Genomic DNA, 17,438 nt, shown 5'->3' with positions numbered 1-17,438 from the left:
TTAAGCACAGTCCAAAGTGCTTGCTCTGGTTGCAAGGCTCTAGAACCTGGTTCCCTCCTCTCCACCTTATATTCTCCTTCTTTCCCCTGAATTTGCCCACATCAGTCATCTTGACTTCCTTGCCTGGACCGCCAGGTTCATTTTCTGCCCCGGAAACACGCTGTTTCCACCGCCTGGGCCCTTCTCCCAGTTATATGCATGGTTTGTTCCTTCACTTCACTCAAATCTCTGCTCAGATGCCACTTTCTTGGGGAGGCTCTGGTGACCACTCAACGCTATTACTCTATCCTGTTGCTCTAATCCCTATTCCCTGCTTTATATATTTTTACTGTGGCCTGATATTATGTTACATACTGATTTATTTTTTGCTTAATAGTTCATTGTCTGTGTCCCCCATTAAAATGCAAGTACCATGAGAACTCTATTTTGCTTATTATTGGAAGTTTAAGAGTGCCTGGTATTTAACATGTATTTATTGAGTGAATGAATAATTAGATGAGTAATACTTCTAAAGGCTATAGTATTGTAGAAGCCCTAGCACTGCCACCAGTCAGTAGACAGGAGCATGACAAATTCTGCCCTTCTGCTGATTTTGTCTTCATTATTACCTGGAAGTTCTGAGATTCAAAGCACGAGATTAATGGAACATTTTCTGAAAGAATTCAAGAGTCTTAGCAATGAATACCTTATTAATTTTTTTCTTATTTGCGTCATATCACTAAACTGGTATGCCCACATTCTAAGGCAGTTATTTCCATGTATATTTCATTTGTTCCTTTTAGGGTCCTTTTGTGTACAAAGAATATAACATGCTCAAATGTTTTAAAAACTCACATTCAATTAGGAGTTTTTACCCTAAGGACCAGGGAATGACTGTATATATTACAAATAGGAAAGTATGGAATGAGGAAGTGATGAGTGTCAGACTGTACTGTGAGTGGTCAAATCATTTTGTTACTTTGGATTCATATTTTCTTTTTTGTATCCTTATCACAAAGTAAAATATGTGTACTAATTATGTGATTCATATTTCTGTACTTTGTGATGAAATATGCCCATCAGAATGGCTGAGTTTCATCTTATTTTCAAGAAGGGTCACCCCCGTTTCAAATATCTCATGAGTAATGTTTAACTTATTCAGCCTCTGATGCTTTTTTGCATGATAGTTTGGTACTACGTTTTCACCAAAGACGAACAACATTCAGGCAAATTAGTTCATGTCAATGCAATTGAATTCAGGCAAATTAATTCATCTCAATGCAGTTGAATGCAATAAGAAAGCAGATGTACTTGGGGTAATTAAAAGGGAATTAAATTTATTAGACTTTTAGCCCACCTCATTTCACAAAGGATATCAGCTGACTTAAAAAGTTGGCATACAATATGATTTAAAAATAAGGTGAGCTAGTATGGGAAGGAGGATATATTTGAAGAATCCAGTTAAAATTCTTTAGCCTGAGGCAGTGCTTTGAATGCTTCTTGAGTATGTCAGCTATTTGATGAGACATGCTTTATTGCTTTTCTACTTACATTCGCATAACCACTTTTAAGCAGAAAAACTGCATGATTTTAAACTTGATTATCAAAAAATCTTTTGAATTGAGTTATCCTTACTGAGCTGTGCCCTTGACTAATTATTGGAACACAAATATTAATAGAAAAGAAGAACATTGAGAAATTCTCAGGGCAATTTATGCAGCTTTTTGTTTCCTCTTTAGGAAATGATGCAACATCAATTGTCAACTGTCTTCATATTTTGGGTCAGACTTTGGATGCAAGGTAAATGGATACATTTTTATTTAAATCTATGAGTGTAATAATGATATACAGGAATAATAAGAAGAACCTAGTGTCTTTATTCTTTGGAATCGCAATAAAGACTTTAATGTAGGTGAAAAGAATATCTTTTGTAAATTAGTAATACAACGGCCTTTTATTATTTTTATGATCATATATATATTGTTATTTAAATTTTAAGTAATTTCTGTGGGAGCTAGGTATGTAATTGAGGGTTGAATTGGGACTGTATTATGTGAGGTAAAAATGATGAACTACAACTCTAGAGGTTTTATTAGCCTCAAGGCGTGGTGGTTGTTCTCCATATTTCTAGTAACATTTAGCTTTATAGGAAATATGAAGGTTTTATTCTCATTTTATAGATGAGTAAGGTGAAGCTTAAGATTGCATAGTAAGTGTGGAAATATACCAGTTTCCAAGTCTGTGCACTTTCTACTCTGCACTACTATTAAAATGACCAGAAATCCAAATACAAAACCAATTTGGTTAGCATGATTGATTCAGCCTTTAAGCCATACATTTAATTTACTTATTATCCAGGATACATCTAAATAAAAGTTCCTAAAAGTCTTCTACAGGGAATATGTGGTGATACTCTTGAATTATCCATTTTTGTGTTTAAAAGTTTATTTGAGGTGTTTTGTATAATAAATGAAGAAAGGAGATGCTACCATACACCTTCATTTTCTACAAGAAATGGCGGCTTTAGAATGTCACTTCTCTACAAAGTCCAGCCTTCAGAGCTTATTTAGAAAAGATTGATTGTTACCCTTAAGGTAAAAAAAAAAAAAAAAAAAATCCGTATCATTCGGTAACGTGGTTTAGCCAGCATTAAATGTTTCTTTCACACCCATAGCCTCAGAAAACATTCTAGTTTTGTTGGATTTGGGATGAACTAAACTGACTCAGGAGCTGGGTTTCTTAGTTATCAAGTAAATATTCTCAATATTTGAGACCACAGGTGGAAAACGTAAAGCATTAGAACTGCCGTTTGCTCCGAGGTCCTAATTAAGTTGACTACAAAGGCATTTAGGAAACGTTATGCATTTACGGAGTGCTATTGCTGTAACTTCAAGTATATAGGAAAGAATTATTTGAAAGTGGATTTAAAAAATTGAGTTGACTGAGTGAATGTCGTCATGGACAAAAATAAACACGATGTAGAAGCATGTTTTATTTGGATTTCACGTGCTCCTCTCACAAGATATAAGTCTCTTCTTTACTCCCTAGGACTGTGATGAAGACTGGCCTGGAAAGTGTTAAAAGTGCGCTCAGAGCTTTCCTGGACAATGCCGCAGAGGATCTGGAGAAGACGATGGAAAATCTTAAGCAGGGCCAGTTCACCCACACCCGAAACCAACCCAAAGGTGTTACTCAGATTATCAATTATACCACGGTGGCACTGTTGCCAATGCTGTCATCATTATTTGAGCATATTGGCCAGCATCAGTTCGGAGAAGATCTAATATGTATGTAAATCTATTACTTAGAGTTTCATTATCTACATAGTACAATCAGAAATCAGCCACATCATCGAGGTTATTCAAACACTGCTTATACATTAAAATGTTTTTTTGGTTTTTTTTTTAAGAACACTTTAGGTTGACATTTGAGTTACAAAACCAAAACCATTCTTAATAGAGATAGATCTCTGAATCACATGGCTTCACAGAAGGGACCAGTAAGGTACTGGTTATGGACAGTCAGGCCCACATTGTTGACATCCAAGTTCCAAATTTTACACTTTCTGTGGTCTCTTTCCATGGAAATTTTCTAATGCAGTTTCACCAAAGGACATGCAGCATTAAATGTTTTCAGATTATTTCTGAGTCGATGCAGATTGTTTCTGCAAGCTGTCCTACCGATAAATTTGAAGACTGCTGAGACAAATTCTGTGTCTAAATAACTGACCTACTAGGGTGGCTTAAATATCTTTTGTTTATAGGTTTCAGTCTCTTTTCATAGGGGATTTCATCAGCCATTTCTGGCTGGAATTCTGTAGTTATTAAAAATATCCTCAGAATGCCCAAGGTTGTGTGGAAAAGGAACCACATGACCTAAGTTCCTGTTCTCCTGCCTGTATGAACACGAAAGATGATATGAGCCCTTGTCTGCCAGTCAAGTGGGTCTTGCTTGCAGACCCACCCACTCAGACTCTCAGTGTTGTACGTCTCCCCGGTGAAGTACAGCTCTGTGTAAAAACCACCTGTGTTCATCAGTGAATGACATAACCACTAGTTTCAAGACATTGACACTTCTTGAACCAATGGGAGCATTACTTACAGCCCCGTGTGGACACAGAAACAAATATGGGGGATGAGGATGATTTCTCCATTCATGTCATGGTGTGTCCTCCGGGAAATGGTAGCAGAGTTGGCATTAGAAATCCAAGGTTCTTAGTTTTCTTTGCCTGTTGAGCATGTTTATTGGATGAGAGATCATCTAAGAGGTTTTACTTGATTTTCTAGCTTTAAAAACTACAAGAGTGACTTACTTATGCCTTGAATTTCAGGTCATTTCAGAAATAAATGATACACCCCGTTCTCTAGCATTCTTATTCTTGTTCATTTGAGAGTTAAAATAAAAGGTACAGTCTTTATATACCTTTGGAACAGGAGTCAAAATGGACCTGTCCTCCCAGATATCCTTGTGCTTAGTTTTATTCTTGAAGAAATCCTTTATTCTTATACCTAAAGAAATTGTTCCTGATAACATTCTGTCTGTATAATCAGAGCACACTTCTTTAGAATGCTTTCAGCACCTTCAAGAAAAGAATTTTGTTTGAGAAAAGGGTCTTAAATTTCATTTTATGTGTGTGTGTTCTTGTATTGCTTTTTTTCAAATATTAAAATGTTAGTATGCCTTTAATATGGAATTTTGTTGTTAGCCTAAACTTTCTCAGGACAATGTATTGATAACAAGTGTTTTTTTTTAAAGTGAGATTCTCTTTTTCCTTAGTGGAAGATGTACAGGTATCATGTTATAGAATTCTGACTAGCTTGTATGCATTGGGAACCAGCAAGAGTATTTATGTGGAAAGGTAAGATTTTAAAAGTTTAACTCTGTATTAATAGTTTTTTCAAGTGTTATGATTATTTATTTCAAGGGTCTTCACTTTATAACTTTTTCCTTAGTTATAAACTAAACAATCAGATTGACATATTGAATTCCTTGGGAGTAATTAGACAATCTTTAAGCTAAAATTGAATTGATACAATAAAAGACAATGGCGAATTATGAACAAAAACTGTAAAGCCATAGTGGTAACGCCTATATTTAATATAAAGTTTAAACTTAGAGTGTTAATGAGTCTTACGAAGGAATCTGCTAGTACAGTTTCTAATTCTATATTGGAAATACAAAATAAGAATGAATATAGGCAGTTATTATTTTTTATTAATTATTAGTTATTAGTTATAGTTATTAATTTTTTCATGTTCTCAAGTTCAAGAGGAGAAGATTAGCAGAGTCAGATGTTGTGGACAGGTCAAGTAAGATAAGGTGTCCCCACTGAACTGAACAAGAGAGATCACATGGGCAAGTTCTGTAAGATTTCTGTGGAAGAGAGAAGAGAAAGAGGGCTTTTTTAAACGTTAGAAGAAATAAAAAGACATTCTAATAGAAGACCAATAAATGAAATAAATAAGTCAAAGGATATTCTGAGACAAGAATATTGAATAGATGTAAATTCTCCCCAAATTAATCTTAATTATAAAGAATTTCAAGTAGAAATTTGTTTTTTGTTGAACTTGAAAAAAAATTTAAAAGTTCATTTGAAAGAATCAATGCATGAGACTAGCCAATAAAATTCTGAGAGAGACAATTAGAGTAATAAGGGCATTCATGTGGCCTACCAAACATTAAAACTTAAGCAACAGTAATTAAAATAAGGTGACAATTACAAAGAGATAGGAAAGTAGATCAATGGAAAAAGATAATTGAGTTTACTCTGAATATTTTTAAAGTTTTACCTGCATTTTAAGTTAAACTATCAATAGTTTCATATGATTTTTATGGCTATAAAATATTTTATCCTAAGGAAGTATTATAATTTATTGAAATGTTCCTTTATTTTTGACATGTAGGCTCTTTTCTCTTTTTCACTTACATAAATAATGCTAGATCTATGTTCATAGTTTTCTGTGTATATTTATTTTATTTCCTTTATCAGAATTTGGAGATCTAGGTTAAAGAGTATGCATGTATTAAGGGTTTGTGATACACATTTTACTATCTTTAAAAAAAAAATAATTCAATTTGTACTTTAAAGTTTTACAAGAGAATTCTCATTTCCTCACATTTCTCATTTCTGATTATTATCCTTTTTTACTATTTATAAATTTATTAGTTGAAATTGAGATCCTATTTTTATTTTCAAATGCATTTTCCTCATTACCAGTTACTAGCTATTTGTGTGTGTGTGTTAACCTTACCATTTGTACTTATTTTATAAATTGCCTTTTCTTATTTTTTGTCCATTTTTCTATTAATGTATTATCTTACTGATGAGTAATAACCATTGTATTTATTAACTATTAACGTCTTGCCTGTTATTTCTCCTGCTTTTATGACTTTTAGCATGTTTTTACCTTTATAGTGCTTATATACAAATCATTATGTACAGATAGTTTTCTATGACATGAGAATTTTGGATTTTTATATAATCAGATCTAGCAATTATACTATATGTGTTTCAGCCCCTTAGTTTTATGATTTTAAGAAGTTTATACTATACCCTTAATAGCTAGAAATTCAAATATTTATTCTCCTAGGTTTTTTATGCTTTCAGTTGTTTAGATTTACTTTGTAATCCTTTTGTTCATTCAGTAAATATTGATCAAATGTCAGGTTCTGGGATACAACAGTGAACAAATAGATCCCTGCTCTCAGAGAGCTTATATCAAGGGAGAGAAACAAAACAAGGAAACTGATGAACGTAATAGGGGAAAGTTATTGTGTGTGAGTTGGCACACAATACAGAGAATGACACGGGGTAATCAGGAATGCATCTTTGAGAACACGGCTTTTTAGACTGAGAACTTTCTCTACGTAACGGGAAACAGGTAGAAGATAAGTCAGGTGTAAATGGGTCTGTGTGTAATAGCCTTTATTGTCGCAGTGAAGTCTGACTTGAGTCTTCAGCCAGATGACAGTTGAAGAAACAAGTGTGAGAAGCTTGAGGGAGGCATAGAATGTCTGAAATGATTGTCTCTGGAGTATGAAGGGATTTACTGGAAATGAGCCTGTTTCCTGTTTCTCTTTGGTGTTATGTAGAATTCAAATTCAATTTTTTAAATCGTTCACCATGTCTCTAATATAATGATTTATTAAATATTTCTCTTATTTACTGATTTAAAACAAACTCTTCATCATATACTAAGTATATTTGCTAGGTTATATTTCTAGAATTTCTATTCTGTTCTAAATTATTTGATTTTTAAATGATTAGAGCAATACCATCTAGCCTGAATTGTTAGTATTTTCTAATACATTTTAATATCTGGTAGTCCAAATTCTCTCATACCTCAGCAGTTACTGTTACAGTTGTTACTACTCTTGCCTGGGTATTTTTCTTGATAGAATTTGGGATCTTTCTGTTAGATTCTTTAAAAAGATATATATTTTTTCAGTTAACTTTGCAATTATAAAGTGAGTTTGGGAGAATATAAAAATAAAAATTTGAAGGTGAGTAAAAGGTATTTTGAAAGAAATGACACTATACTAAAAAGAAAAGTAGTTATTTTAATACAACTCATCTAAAAGAAAAATTGCTGTTTCCAGAATAGCAACAGAAATGATCAGAGTTGATCTGAGAGTTACTAACTGAATTTATATCTTAAAGTGAACTATTAAATAATTCAGATGAATTATTAATGAAATAAAAGGACTAGCCCAGTCAGATGTCTGGAAATAGATTACCTACTTTGTTTGGGGTCATACATGAAACATTTTAGGCTAGTAAATTCTTAAATAAAGTATTTCTCATTCTTTTAAAACATTTATTGAACCCATATTGTGTGCCAGAAATTTGCAATTCTGTGTCCCTGTTTTTAGGTAAGGAAAGAAAAACTTGAAAAGAGTAAGTAATTTTCCTATGGTGAGTGACACAGTGTTAGGACTAAGATCTGGACTTGGGTCTGTCTGAATCAAAGCCCGTGCTCTTTGTAATTTCTTGATGTCCTAAATTATCTTTAGTAATGAAATGTGATGAAATGTTTGAATTGAACTTTATCTTATTCAGTGTCGTTCTATGAAGGGATATTTTCTCCTAGCTGAATATATATCTAGTCATTTTTAATTAAAATATTAGATAATCAGACAGTGTTAATTTTAAGTATGATTTTTTTAGTGAGAAATTTATAACTGTCTAAGAGAATTATGTAATCTTAATTTGATCCATTTTATTGACTTTTAAATAAAATACATATTCAAAGTTATTTAAGGAGTTCATACTTTGCTGAAATAATTCTCACATTATTCTATATTTAATAAACACTTAACATGCCAGTAAAGCCTTGGATGAAGTAGGTAACTGAGGGAGAGAGAATTTATATCAGTGGCAAGGGAAGCCTTGAATAAATTGATCAGTCTGATTCCCTTCCTTCCCTTGAAAATGATAAATTAATTTTAAGTGTTATCAGTAGTTTTTAGCATCTGATATGTCCTTATATTTCATAGCTACCCTGAGATTACTTACACATGGTAAATTTTCAGAAAGTTTTATTTGTGTATTGTATTAGTACTTGATTTTTAAATTGTTATCAAAATCCATTTATTCACGTGGCAAGAATTGTTCCTTAGGTCATCATGTTAAAAGAAAGAAAAAAGAAAGAAAGAAAGTGAAATGTCCAAACTTATGAGGGAATTTACAGGGCTTGGGTTTTTTTTTTCTTGTTGTTGTTATTTTTGTCTGTACTGGTTTTAACTTCTTTTTAGCTGACAGATAATTTAGGTGTGTTTTTTTTTTAATGGCAGGGAATTTGCTGTTGAAAGCACATGATGTTTTGCAATATAGAAATCGGATTTGAGGGTTAGTTTTTATCAGTAGCAGTAGCACTATGATTGTCCTTTTAGGTTGACCTTTCCAATTTTAATATAACTTCTTCAGTTTTTCACTTAGAAGACTTAAAAATTATAAGCGTTTTCCACTTATAGGCAACGTTCTGCATTAGGAGAGTGTCTGGCTGCCTTTGCTGGTGCCTTCCCTGTAGCATTTTTGGAAACTCATCTCGACAAACACAATATTTACTCCATCTACAATACTAAGTCTTCTCGAGAGAGAGCAGGTAACACAGAAGCATGTGCACTACTTGATATTTGAAGCTAAAACTTAATGACATTTGTTGTGTTTTCTGACCGTGATTTTTTAATGGGCTATTTTAATTTATTAGCGCCATGTTATTTGTTCTTAGGTGTTATTATTTGGAATTTTTTGGAATGCTGTATACTATTTCCATAGTGTTTCTGAAAGAAAATTAGTTTAATTTCTTCTAAGTCAATGAGCCACAGACAAATTAACCCTCTTAATAATAAGACAGAATAATCAGCAGATATGGAAAAATAGGTCAATCTGATTTCTGATTCAATTATCTCTTATAGGTAGTCAGTAAGTGTATGGAATTCTTATTTGTTACAGTTATAGATTTGTACCTTTCATTTCTCTTGGTTCACCAGGTATGTCTGTCTTATTGGAACAGTTTTATTCCATGTGATGTTTTTCTAATAGTTTGGTCCTCTAAGTCTGATAAAGTATATTTTATTTTAATCATTTTCCAAAAGCCCTCAAGAGTTTCCCCAACTTGAACAAGAATTATTAGCTGTTCACAAATGCATACCTCTCTGTTGATGAGATCATTTCTCTGTGTAATTCATGTCTATATGGGAGCTACTGGTTACACTGATTTGATAGTGAATTTTTCAAGTAAAGAACCTTTTAAAAGCTTGAATAATCATTATTTAATTTGCCTAATTTATGATTCTAATTTCATATCACAGAATAAGTTAAAGAAAAATATGTTGAATGTAACTTAGCAATATTTTTCTATATAAGTTGTACAATATATTTGTAAACAGTAAAACACAGTTGAGTTTGGATTATTAACTATCTGTATAAGCATGTCTTATTAAGTTGTCTTATTAAGGATTTTTGATTCATTAATATTTTGTAATGAATCAAGAATGAAGCAGATTGTTATTTCGTTACAGATAAGGAAATACACAGAGCAGATAATTTCCCCGCTTTTTTTCTATAACACGTCGTTTGCGTAACAAAGGAAAGGAATTGCATTTAATGATTCTCCTTCATTCATTTTTTTAGTCAAGTCATTCAACAAATGATCATTGGTAGATGGAGAAGATGGTATATACAAAGATAAATAAGATTTGATTTTTTTCTTCAGGGAGTTTTTAGTTGCAGTAGAGGGAGACAGACTGGTGAATATATGTGATAGAATTCAGAATAAAGAACACTGGGGGCACAGAAAAGCAGTTTGAGCTGAGAGCACCTGGGAAGACTTAGCAGAGTTTGTACAGATGAGCCTTGAAATTAGGAACACTGAAACTCTGGTACATTAGGGGAAACTTCAAGTACTTTGAGGTGGCAGTAGCTTTCAGGGAAGAAAGAGAAAAGATGAGACAAGAATGGAAAGCCAAGAAGAGGCAAGGTAGGCTTCCTGTGTCAGGTAAGGAGTGGGGACCGTACCAGTGCAAAAAGGATCCTTTTATTGGCTTTGAAAAGGGGAGTAACATGAGTAGCTTTGCATTTTAGAACTCCATCATGGCAGAAATAAGGAAGACGGATGAGTGTGTGTCACCAGTTAGAAAATGATTGTGGTAATGCAGAAGAAATCTAATTGGGCAAGACCCCTTGGATGGAGTCTATAGTGAAGAGGTTATGAGAAATCCTAGAGGTAGAATCATCTCCTGTAGGAGATGAAGGAGCATCAGAGCCTAGAATTTCTCCCAGGTTTCTAGCCTGGGTGACTCATTAGATAATGTTGTCCTCACGAGATAGTGGTGCAGGCTCAAGAGGTAGATTGGAGAGGAAAGGTCAACTTTAAATTTAGACCCATTGTATTTTAGTTGCTTTTGATACATTCCTTATGAGACACACAAAAAAAAAACTTTAGGGAATATGGCTTTGAGAGTTATTCTCTTATAGCAGAAGCCCATAGGAATGGCCAGAATTGCCTAGGCAAACATATAAGCTGAAAAAGAGAAGTGAGTTCAAGATAAATCCCTAAAGAAAACCCATACTTAAAAGTTCAGCAAGGGGAAAAGAGTTAGCAAAAGGAGACTGACAAAATTCAGAAGAGAGTCAAGAAAGACTGAATGCATTGAAGTTAAGGAAAAGGGGGATTTTAGGAAAAGGAACTTTGGTCAGTGATGTGAAACGCCCTTGAAACACTTAGTAAGATAAGGATTGTAAAAGAATAAATTCGTTCAGTGGTGAAAAGCAGAATCCTTCATTTCTGTGACTAGGAGAGTACTTGGAAAGGTAAACAGTCTAGGAGAGAGCTGAGCATGTGTATAGGTTTAATGGGGAAGAGGCAGTAGAGAAGGAGCTGAAAATACAGTCCTGAGCAAGGCGGCTGCTGGAGGGTAGACAACATCAGAACACAGGCGAACCATCAGTAGGGACCTCAGAACTCCTGCTGAAAAGGGGAACAGACGTGAATGTGAGACCAGACACAGAAATCCTGTCCAGATGAGAGCAGGCAGTTGGAAGAAGAGACATCTGATATTCCTGTTTGTTCTGAAGTAGAAGGATCGGTCATTTGCTGATCTTCAGGTGGTTGGGTAGGGACTCGGGGGGAAAAAGAAAGTTTGAAATAGCTGCCATGGGAAAAGGGAGAGGCACAGGGAACTTTATTCAATATCCTGTGATAATCCATAATGGAAAAGAATATAAAAAATGAATGTCTATATGTGTATAACTGAGTCGCTTTGCTGTACAGCAGAGAGTGGCACAACATTGTAAATCAACTACATTTCAGTTCTTAACAAAAAAAAAAAAAAAAAGAAAGGAATCCAGCTGAAGGCATGCCAGGTCTGGCTGAGTTTTGAAGCCCAGTGTGAAATGGTTGCTTGTGTCTGTTTCGGGTCACTTCTTTCACTGAATACATGTCATTTGTACCTGTGCTTCTCTAGCTCTTAATTTGCCAACTAATGTTGAAGATGTTTGTCCAAATATACCATCTTTGGAGAAACTCATGGAAGAAATTGTGGACTTAGCTGAGTCCGGTATTCGCTACACACAAATGCCACATGTGATGGAAGTTATCCTGCCCATGCTGTGTAGCTACATGTCTCGTTGGTGGGAGCACGGACCCGAGAATAATCCAGGAAGGGCTGAGATGTGCTGCACGGCTCTGAACTCAGAGCACATGAACACGCTGCTGGGAAATATCCTGAAAATCATATATAATAACTTGGGAATTGATGAGGGAGCCTGGATGAAAAGGTTAGCAGGTAAGATTGGGAAGGAATGTGCCACTTCCATTTGTTTTATTTCCAAAAAGATTTGAAATACAGAAGACTAAAATTTTTCTGTCTCAATCTTTGTGAATATTTGCTCTGTGCTCAAAAAATATTCTTGATTATTTCTGTCATGCTGTTCTAAAAAAAAAAAGTAGATTTAATCAGACATTGGGTAACTTTCCATATAGTTACTACTTTTAAGTGAGTAAACATTTTCTAGATATGACTAATCTCGCAAAGATTAATCAGTGAACACAGCAGTAAAAATTAATGATTCTGCAGACAGACAAAAATAAAACTGGATTTTGAAGCCACCCAGGTTCAGTCATCTCTCTTAGCAGGAATGGGGGAGGATAATCAAAAGATACAAATATTTACACTTAAGCTTCTCTATCATTGCACTATTTATATTGAGTAATTTGAAGCAATTTGAGTGCCCAGCCACTAGGGTATGGTTAAATAGGTTGTGCACATCCATATACCAGAATATTATGCTTTATTCCAAATATTAAGATTTCAACAATATTTTATGATGTGGAAAATATTCAGAATATCATGGAGGGTTAAAAGAAGAACTTTAAAAATTTGAATTCAGAAGTTTACATATGATATAACTTATTGGTAAAATTTCCAGAAAAAATACACCAATGTCTTACTAATTTGGGTAGGGTAATTATGGTTGATTTCTAACGTTTCCCTTTTATACACTTCCCCAGTGTATGTATGTTACTCTTAGGGAGAAAAAAATTCCTTTTAAAATGGCCTAAAAAACAAACTTATGGTTACCAAAGGAGAAAGGTGAGGGGGAGGGATTAATATATACACACTACTATATATAAAATAGGTAATCAACAAGGACCTACTCTGTAGCACAGGGAACTCTACTCAATATTTTGTAATAACCTATATGGGAAAATAATCTGAAAAAGAACAGATATATGTTTATGTATAACTGAATCACTTTGCCATCTACCTGAAACTAACACAGCATTGTAAATCAACTATACTCCGATATAAAGTAAAAATTAAATTAAAAAAATGGCCTAATCAAGTTTAGAACTATTGCTAACAACTACAACTATTATTAAATAAAAGAGCAGTGTTATACGTAGTCTAACTCTTCCACTGGGACAAGGATGGGGACGGTTATAATGAGATGGTGTAGTAGTTAAGTAGGTAGTGGTCTCGTATAAGTATTCAGTGGTGTGTATCTCTTCTAAAAAAAGGGCCAGGGGACCTTTTCCATTTGGGGACTTTTCTTCTTTGTGTGAAAATAATTGATTTCCAAAGTGAATGAATGTCTTTTTTAAAGTTCTAAATTAGCTGCCAATTTCTTTCTTTCTTTCTTTTGTGACAACAAGGAAGCACATCAGTTTCAATTCAGTAATCATTTTTGAACAGCAGCTATGTAATTAGGTTTGGGACTAGAAAAAGGACTGAGGCATGGGCTGAATTCTAAAGGAAGTCGTGCTGGAGGAGAGCGAGGCTTAATCATGCTATAGGATTGTAATGACCGTCTCATCCTCATTTTAATGAATGTTTATGCAGAGCGGAATACTAATGTCTGTCTTCAAACAGTATTTTCCCAGCCTATTATAAATAAAGTGAAACCTCAGCTCTTGAAAACTCATTTCTTGCCATTAATGGAGAAACTCAAGAAAAAGGCAGCGATGGTGGTATCAGAGGAAGACCATCTGAAATCCGAGGTCAGGGGGGATATGTCCGAGGCTGAACTTCTCATTCTAGACGAGTTCACCACGCTGGCCAGAGATCTCTATGCCTTCTACCCGCTCTTGATTAGATTTGTGGATTATAACAGGTAGAATGTTCAAAAGTGATTTCATTTCTCTAATTCCCTCGTAACCTTACTGCGTTCGTATGTCCCAGTGGAATTGCTTCATTCACTACTTAGCAATGAGTGTGTTCACAATGATGACGTTATCAGATGTGAATTTCACCAAACATCTTAAAATTACAATTGGAGAACCCATTGTGGAGCAGTCTGCCCTGTGGGTGTAAATGCTAGCACTTTGACAGTTAACTGTTTAAATTATTTTAAATGTTACGGCTGTACACTGAAGCCATTTATGAGCTCTGTGGGCAAGCATGCTCGCCCTCAGTTTACTCGGTTTCACATTTAACTTTAGGAGGGTGATTTTTTTTTTTTTAATTAACTTTAAGGAGTAACTGAGACACCACTTTATTTATTATGTGATCTAGGGCAAAGTGGCTAAAAGAGCCTAACCCAGAAGCAGAAGATCTTTTCCGCATGGTTGCCGAGGTGTTTATCTACTGGTCAAAATCCCACGTAAGTAGGAAAATACTGGCAGTGCTTACTCTCTGGAATATGTTAAGGACTTTCAATTTTTAATCAATTTTCCGATCCCCTTAGTAAACACCTATCAGAATGTTTCTCAGGGTCATCTCCTTAGTATCACTTAACTGGTCAGGAGAGAGACTAGGTTTCCCTGGGGAGTTTGATGCAATCTAAGCCTTCTTTTGAGTTTTGTAATTTATCTTCAAACCATCACAGAGATTTTTAATTGTGCTGAGTATTTATCATAATCAGTAGGTTTTTAGATGAATGCCTAGTGTTAGTTTCAAGAATAAGAAAAAGAATCTGAATATGTGCTTTTGAATCTCATGGATATATTTAAAATACAAATCTGTTAATATATGTTATATACGTTCTAACCCAAATTTTTAAAGGTGAAACTATGTGAGCAGTTATATTATTAATAGTAAAATTAGAATGTTAATATGAGCTGAATGAAAATTGAGGCTTAGTCTATTCACTGTTCTTCATACAAAATCTTTTATTACTCATCAATTATTAACATATTTAGATGCTTACTATGAAATTATTTTGTTTGGGTTATGCTCCTTTAAAAAAGAAACACGTATAATTAGATTGTTAACCTCTCTTTTGAAACTCTGTGATTATTTCTGCTTTTATTCTGTATTTGCTTTCACTACGACCACTGCTTAAACACTTGACTTTGCCAGTGTTTTTATGTTCCTAAATTAAAAGTGAATAAAATAATTTTAGGGTATATGAAAAAGTAGATAAAATATCTGACAGAATGGAAAGTTGTGTTATAGTTGTGCATGCCCTTAGGAAATCTGTGTTTATCCCAAAAGGCAGTATATGCTTTCCACCAGGTAAGCATATACCTGGTGCTTGGTATTTGAGTATTCGTTCTACCCCTTGGTAGGTGTGTGACTTGGTTACTTAAATTTTCTGAACCTTAGTATTCCCATCTTTGAAACATACATATTTCTATCTAGTTCCCAGAATTGTTGCCCCCAGCCAAGCACCCTCATTGGATATTCAACTATTTGCTTCCTTTCTTTATAAGTCTTATATATCAAATTACTACTTATCTTTGTAGAAACTTTGGGTTCCTTTGTACCCTCTATTACATGAACTACTTATCTGTGGTTTTAATTGAAACTTCCTTTGGGACTTTTCAGAATTTCAAAAGAGAAGAGCAGAACTTCGTGGTACAGAATGAAATCAACAATATGTCTTTCCTTATTACGGACACCAAGTCAAAGATGTCCAAGGTATTACTATAATCTGTTTTACTTTCTAGAAAATGTCTGAATATCACGTTCATTAGTTGAATTGGTTGATATTTTTTAGATCTTTTGAAGGTTTGTAACTGGAATTTGATGGATTTGATAATATGTTTACTGATTAAACACACATACACACACAGTTTTAAGGGTACCTGGGACTTACTGTAATCAGGTGTGGCAAGACATGAAGACATGGAAATGACTGTCAGGGGGGAAGAAGATTTTACTCACAGTTCCCTGGAAACAGAAGGCACAGCGTATAGTGAGGACACATGGGGAAGCACCAAGGTCAGCCATGAGGCGGAGGGAGCAAGGAGAAGATGTGGACAAGAGCCTTTATTATGGTTTCTGTGGAAAGGAGCAGGTGAGGTAGGGTAAGCAGGTTTAGCATTGGCTGGCTTGAATCATTTCAGTGGACTCTGGGGTATAGGGACTGTCCCTAGTTGTCTGGTACCTGGCCCTGGGTGATGAGGGCAGGTGGATTGAGATTCAGGTAAAGGAGATGATTGGAGGACAAGGACTCTGAATTGATTGGTTTGTATATGAAAGGCGTGCTTGCAGGCAAGTAATTTTCTGTCTCTAGGAATTGACTAACCCTGGGAGGGGCACTCAAAGATCAGCAGGGCCCACGATGTCAAAGCATCAGAATAAAAAGACATGCTTAATATACACACACACTCACAAAATTGCCAATCAGTATAATATACATATAATTAGTCAATAATATGTATTCATCAGAGGAAATGTATGTACATTTATGTGTGTCAAATAAATACACTGCAAAATAATTAGCTGCATTGTTTAAGAACCACGTGGATGAATTCTAAGTTCTCACATATGAAATGGAAATTTTTGTTTTCTCCATCACTCATGTTGGGGACTGGAGGACCTTTCAAAACACTGAAAAATATGTGCCTTTATCTTTTCAATTACCACTAAATAAGAAAATGAATGTATTAGATGGGGTAACACACAAAATATGCTACCAAGTGGCCAAAGATGCAAAACAGTGTGGCACTATGGCCACGGAAATCAGTCTCGACCAACTCAGTAAATTATGGGAAGAGAGATGAACCCCAAGAGTCCATCTGACTGGTTTCATTGGCGACCACCAGGATAATAAAATAGCATCACCCTTTTCTCTAGTCTTATTCAGAGTTGTAAATGCCATGTATTTGATACTATTACACAGGAACTCAAAGCTAATGCTGGCTGAAGCTTTGCATGACTAGAACAGTTGTCCGACTACCACAGGCTATTACTCTGTGCGTCTGTGCTCTTGAAACACTCATAAAAGATGATAAATTTTCTTTCCTCTGGGCACACAGTAAGCCTAAAGAGTGAGGAACTGCTCCTTCAGAAGATGCTATACTAAGAGTATATATTTCACAGGGATGTTCTGAACTGAAAACTGTTAGTGAATTACCCTGCTTTGTCAGTGTGTTGTCAATTTAGGCCAGTGTGAACAAAGGCATAGAGAGAGGACATAAGAGGTCAGTGTTTTCTTTTGGAGGATGACAATGACTCCAGTGTATTATCAAACTCAAGATAAATTAAAGGTCTTCAGAGCAGAGGTCTGC

General features: G+C 34.7%; 1 protein-coding gene across 6 annotated transcripts in view; it reads left to right on the top strand.

Moving 5' to 3' along the window:
* The window catches only part of RYR2 (ryanodine receptor 2), a 777,004-nt gene that overhangs the window by 643,159 nt on the left and 116,407 nt on the right, over positions 1–17,438 (top strand). For 5 of the 6 annotated variants that reach the window (XM_082407544.1, XM_082407541.1, XM_082407543.1 and 2 more), the window contains 8 exons: positions 1,719–1,779; positions 3,028–3,266; positions 4,756–4,837; positions 8,953–9,083; positions 11,947–12,267; positions 13,855–14,095; positions 14,497–14,584; positions 15,751–15,843. In XM_082407544.1, the coding sequence (XP_082263670.1) occupies positions 1,719–1,779; positions 3,028–3,266; positions 4,756–4,837; positions 8,953–9,083; positions 11,947–12,267; positions 13,855–14,095; positions 14,497–14,584; positions 15,751–15,843 (1,256 nt within the window). The remainder of the gene's footprint in view (positions 1–1,718; positions 1,780–3,027; positions 3,267–4,755; positions 4,838–8,952; positions 9,084–11,946; positions 12,268–13,854; positions 14,096–14,496; positions 14,585–15,750; positions 15,844–17,438) is intronic. The other variant, XM_082407542.1, reaches the window with a different exon arrangement.

This window comes from Balaenoptera borealis (genome assembly GCF_965194805.1).
Source record: "Balaenoptera borealis genome assembly, chromosome: 10".
NCBI lineage: Eukaryota > Metazoa > Chordata > Mammalia > Artiodactyla > Balaenopteridae > Balaenoptera > Balaenoptera borealis.
The sequence above is the reverse complement of the archived record's forward strand: the minus strand, read 5'-3'. Positions and strand labels throughout refer to the sequence as shown.